General features: G+C 38.7%; 1 protein-coding gene across 4 annotated transcripts in view; it reads right to left on the bottom strand.

The window, feature by feature from the left end:
• LOC133447306 (uncharacterized) overlaps positions 1–6,000 on the bottom strand; it is a 33,153-nt gene that overhangs the window by 13,489 nt on the left and 13,664 nt on the right. For 3 of the 4 annotated variants that reach the window (XM_061725949.1, XM_061725948.1, XM_061725950.1), the window contains exon 2: positions 2,355–2,564. In XM_061725949.1, coding sequence (XP_061581933.1) covers positions 2,355–2,550 — 196 coding nt within the window. In that variant the 5' untranslated portion in view covers positions 2,551–2,564. Of the gene's footprint in view, positions 1–2,350; positions 2,565–6,000 lie in introns of those variants that run through there. The other variant, XM_061725951.1, reaches the window with a different exon arrangement.

Below are 6,000 nucleotides of genomic sequence, written 5' to 3' on the forward strand. Positions count from 1 at the left end.
AAAAGCTTAAGTAAGAAACAATCAGCAGGTTATATATGGCTGAAAGTAGGGCTGGGCGATTATACGATCTCGATTTGTGATCGCGATCAAATTAAGTTCGATCACGGTGATCAGCTGTGGGTATACTTTCTCGATCACGTGCAAAACATGCTGCAGCAAAGTGTACGACAACCAATCACAACCCGCTTCCCTGGCACCGCGCTGTCTGCATTAATTGATCATGCATGACATGCCACGGCAAGTTGCATGACCATAGGCAGTAAAGTAGTCACATCTGCCTCCCCTGCACTGGTGGGAGCAAGCGTGACCAGAGAGAATAAAACTACAAGACAACCGCAGGCTAGCGTTAGCTTAGCTTCGAGCCGACCGGGACTCACGGTTAGCGGTTATTTATTTATTTATTTCGCCGGACAACTTCTTCCGAGCGTACAGGAGGAGGGTGTGATGGATTCACAAAATACCCTTCGTGATGGATGTATTGTGTATTCGAACAGCACTCATTAAAGTTGTGATTCGCTCTGCTTGTACCACAAATTACTCATCACCGCCGACTTCAGAAACTCCGCGGTCCCGACATGGGTGTGTGTGTGCGTGCGTGCGTGCGTGCGTGTGTGCGTGCGCGCTCAGCGGAGTGAATGTGTCGGAGCGCGGCGGCAACAAGCAGAGCTCACCAGATGACGCCGTAGGCTCTGCGTTGGTGTTACGCGGGACCATAAATCAGCCTTAAGTCCCTTTAGGCTAATACTGTGAGAAATAACCTCTCATAATAGCGGTACTACAGTTAATAAATGTAATAAAACTGCCGTTTCTGCTGGCTACTGAGTCCTGTAAGTGGCGAGTGAGTTTTAACTCCTTAATTACCAACCAGCGTCAGAGTCACGCACAGTACACAAACTGTGATGTTAGAGATCCACCTGTTGGTCAATTTTAGCAACCGCATCGCCAGCTGCTTGACAGTGGCTCAACTCATATTAGTTTACTGTTTTTGTTTTTAATAATGTCATTGCAATTTTATCTATGCAATTGTGAAAAAAATGGCAAAATAAATGAAAAACTGTGAACAACCGCATTCCGTAGGCTATTCAGTACTCAGTATTCAGCCAAGTCTTTTTATTTTATTCCGCTTCAGTTTCGGCCTCAAATTTTCATTTTGGTTTGGTTTTTTCGGTGGGTACCACTGGTAGCATTCTGGATTCTTGTTAAAACATGCTATTTGCTTTTTTTGTTAATAAAAAAAAAACTAATCTCTGGTTTCTTTCTATTTTATTCCAGAAGGGAGGGGGGATCTTCTGATTTAAAAAAATCGTGATTAAAAATCGAGATCGTTCAATATGGGAAAAAAAATCGTGATCACTTTTTTTGCCATATCGCCCAGCCCTAGCTGAAAGTGTTACATGTTTAGGTTTCTTTCCCCACATATGTTTTCACAGATAAGGTTCAACATTCCACACCTATAACGTACAAAACACCTCCGTTTTCAGTATAAATAGGGCTGGATCGATGACCACTGTGTGCATTTCTCTGCTACCTCTGTGGTTTGAGAAAAGTGTAACTCCGGAAAATATTGTGCATGATATAATAAAGCTGGTATTAACATTTGATTCTGTTCACTGGTTTTCTTATGGAGTTTAGCACCCTATAATGTAATAATTTCCTGAAAATGTAATAACGCCTGAAAATTTAATAAAATTTGCACTTAACTCAATCGAAAATGTAAAAACCCAATAATGTAGTAACTTCACCAATAATGTAATAAAATATCCAGACGGATATTGTAATAACAGTTTTTACTGATAATGTAATACCTTATTACATTATTGGGAATTTATTACATGGTACTCAAAGTCTGCAATTTAACCCAATAGTCATTCTGGTGTTTCAAATCCAGCGTATATAACATGCTTAGATACTTAAAACATAAAATGTAGAACTCTGGACTGAAAATGAACATATATATTACATTATCTGTCAAGTATTACATTATCAGTTTTTGAAAAAAAAAAAAAAAAAGACCCACCTGGAAATGTAATAATTTCCCAATAATGTAATAAGGTATTACATTATCGGTAAAACCTTTATTACAATAGCAGTCAGGATATTTTATTACATTATTGGTGAAGTTATTACATTATTGGATTTTATTACATTTTTTATTGAGTTAAGTGCAAATTTTATTACATTATTGGTAAAGTTATTACATTATTGGATTTTATTACATTTTTGATTGAGTTAAGTGCAAATTTTATTACATTTTCAGGAAATTATTACATTACAGGGTGCTGCATGGAGCACCAGACAAACGAACACGCGGATCTTTCATGTGTTCATGTTGACTGTCATCCGTTCTCACCTACCATCCTCATCCTCTCCAAGCTTCCCCTCCTCCTCTTCTTCCTCCATGTCTCCGGTCCGGCAGCGGTAGCCCTTCTTCTTGAGCAGGTGGCAGATTAGGAAGCCCAGCAGTCCAGTCATGAAGAAGAGGAAGACGACCAGGAAGATCATGTAGGGCGGAGGAGGCTCCCCCACCCCGGAGGCCTTTAGATCAGTCATAATGCTGCTTTAATCTGAGAGGAAGACAGAACAGATCGTTTGTCCGCTGTTTCAAGTTTCAATCTTTCATGTGAGAGCGCGTTGGGGAGCCAAGGCTGCGGGGCCTTCTGGGGGGGGCGCCGACACCTTTAGGGCTTACCGTAAAACAAGACCGAGCTACGGCAGGTCGGACTTATCTTGAGAACCACGAGGAAGAGTACGGAAGGGTATTAGGGCCAGGCAGGAGAAAAATAAAAATTATATTTTAGAGGAGGAAGATTTTTTTTTCATTATTCACTTCAAGAAAAAAGTCGAAATGTTGAGGAAAAAGTCAAAATGTCGAGATTAATGTTGAAATACAATTTCGAGAAAAGTCTAAATGTCGAGAAAAAAGTCGAAATGTCGAGATTAATGTTGAAGCACAATTTCGAGAAAAGTCGAAATGTCGAGAAAAAAGTAAAAATTTCGAGAAAAAAGTCGAAATGTCGAGAAAAAAGTCGAAATGTTGAGATTAAAAAGGAAAGGAAAAAATAAAATTTTTGAAAAAGCACCAGGGAGCCACTAGGGCAGCGCTAAAGAGCCACATGCGGCTCTAGAGCTGCCGACCCCTGATTTAGAGGGACCTCACTGATGACGTGTTGTGAAGTTGAGCGGCTTGTGTATCAAAGAGGTGAGCTCGTAGCCTCCAGCTCTTCGCTCACCTCTTTTCCCCTCCTTTGTTTTGCCTCCCTCTTTTCCCTTAGCTTGGATACTTCACAAATGTGCCATACATCAGCGTGAGTGGCGGAAGATTATACGAGTCATGGGAAAAGAGTATCAGAACAAAGCTGACAACGAGAAGCCGTTGGTGGCTAGCGCTAGCTGGCTAGATCGAAGACACACAATAAGATTTGGGTTGAATGGAGACACACAATTAATAAACGCTAGGCCCAAATAAACACCTGTTGATTTGGGCCTTTATTTGTTTTTTTTTATGGTATATCAAAACTTTCTTTTATGTCTAAAATACTAGAAAGGGTACAACCTGATCTCACAAAAATCCGTGAAATGCCCACAACCTCTCACCACTATTTTCCGTGGCACCAGCACGGAAAGTGGTAAAATTCCGTGTAAGCACCACGGATATAGTACTATGCGAAGTCAATGGGATCCGTTGTCGTGATATATACACAGATTATTACATTATTATTATGTATATATTATTCTTTATTATAGTGGCTAAGTTATGAGTTTTTGGATGCGCAAGTTACTGTTTGTTACTGTCAGTTTGTAAAAGCATATTTTTAACGCTGTTTTAACAGTGTTTTGATGATTTTTAACAGTATTTTGATGGCGAGTATTTAACCGTGTTTTCTAGTATTTAACGTAAATTCGATTGTTGTTTGCTGTCGCCATGGCGACGGAGGTGGCGTAAGTGATGTGAAATTATTATTTTTAGCAAAAACCCCAAGCATTTCCTACTTCTAACCAATCATAAGTGGTGCATTAACCTAACCAGACCTTAACCAGAGCCTCGTCCAGCCACGAAATATCATTTTTAATTGCTTTTGAACCAGGAAGTGGAGACAGACGATATTTAAATTCATTGTTTTAACCATTCTGCCAGTCCGTCAAACACAGGGAATTCCCTGGGCATCCCCTCTACGTCATAGAGTGATGAGCGTAGATCCTGATCACGTGACGAGGCCCCGACGTGGACGTGGAAGTAAACGGTTAAATGTGTTGTGCTTTTGAACGGTAAATATTAAAATAAACCGTACACAGGTACATTTACAATTTATATTGAATCACATACATCAATGTCATTTACATGACTTTAAATAGACTATCCTAAATAAACAAACATATTTACAATTCCTTAACATACATCATCTCTATAAAATGTAGTTACTAATTCAGATGCACTACATAATAGATATACTCAATTGATATATGTTTTTTAAAACGTTTTTATACGTTAGGGTTAACCCAAACTAATGTGACTACAAATATGGCGCTGATTAACATAAAGCTGTATAGCATGACTATAGGGAAATGTAGTTCTTAGCAAATATTATTTTTTTCACAGAAATGGAGGTTGTTAATACTAAAATAAGAGTGTACATAGTAGTTTAAGGGCATGATACACAGATTTGTGTAAATATATTTTAAATATACAATTGTTAAATGTGTGAAAATTAATTTTGGAAGGCTTATAACCCTTTTTGAAAATGTATCTTACCACTTTTATGCTGATATATCTGGCTATACTGTTCTTTTCATGAGTCGGAGATTGGGGTGCTAGCTGATTTATCAAATTGTGTAGATTCCATCGACAAATGGTTAAACAATTATCTTCGGCTAAATCCTTCCAAAACGGAATCCCTGATCTTTGCCCCCGATAAAAAGATTCCATTAATCAAGCAACACCTTGGGGCCCCGGGCTCTTCTGTCCAGTGGAGCATCAGGAACCTGGAGCTGTTGTTTGATTCATCTCTTTCTTTGTATAAACACTCAAGGGCTGTGTCAAAAAATGGCTTTTATCATCTAAGAACATTTCTAAACTTAAGAGTATTCTTTCGTGTGTCGACTTGTAGATGGTCTTACATGCTTTTGTTTCTTCTAGACTGGACTCATACTCTCTTTTTACCTGTTTTAACGATCGTTCTTTAAAGAGACTGCAGATTGTCCAGAATGCTGCAGCCAGGCTTTTAACTGGAGCTCTTAGATGGAACCATCACCCCGACTTTATCTTCTTTACATTGGCTGCCAGTAAAGCAACATAATGATTTTAAGATTATTGTACTGACTTTGACAGCTTTTCATGGCCAAGCCCCAAAATATATTTGTGATCTTTGAACTGTTTATGCCCCAGCAGCTCGCTCACTCAGGTCATCAGAACAACACTTCTTATCCGTCCCAAGATCACGATAAGACAAGATCTTTTCAGTCCATCGCCCTCGACTGTGGATCGCTCTTCCTCTCTCTATGCACCTGACCAACAGTGCTGACTCTTTTAAAAGATAAATGAAGACGTTTTTATTTGGACAAACATTTTGGTTGACTGATAAAACCTTGACTTTGCAATCTTTTTAACTGTTTTATTTTGCTCTTTTATTTCTTTTTTATGTTATTAATCCCTGTTTGTTTTATCCTTCTTCTATTATCCTTCTATATCTATACCGCTTTTTATCGTACGGCACCTTGTGATAAGTGCTCTAGAAATAAAGTTGATTGATTGATTGATTCCTGCTCCTAACCAGATAAACCAGATAAGACCTAGACTGATGAAATGTTTCACGTCTTACACTGCAAAAACTCAAAAGACAAGATTTATCTTCTCATTACAAGCAAACAAATTTTGTTCCACTGGCAGATTCTTTCTACTTATTTTAAGTAGGGGTGGGCGATATGACCTAAAATTAATATCACGGTATTTTTCATCTTTTGAACGGTGACGGTATAATATCACGGTATTTTTTGGTACGTTTT

Source organism: Cololabis saira, chromosome 7 (genome assembly GCF_033807715.1).
Source record: "Cololabis saira isolate AMF1-May2022 chromosome 7, fColSai1.1, whole genome shotgun sequence".
NCBI lineage: Eukaryota > Metazoa > Chordata > Actinopteri > Beloniformes > Belonidae > Cololabis > Cololabis saira.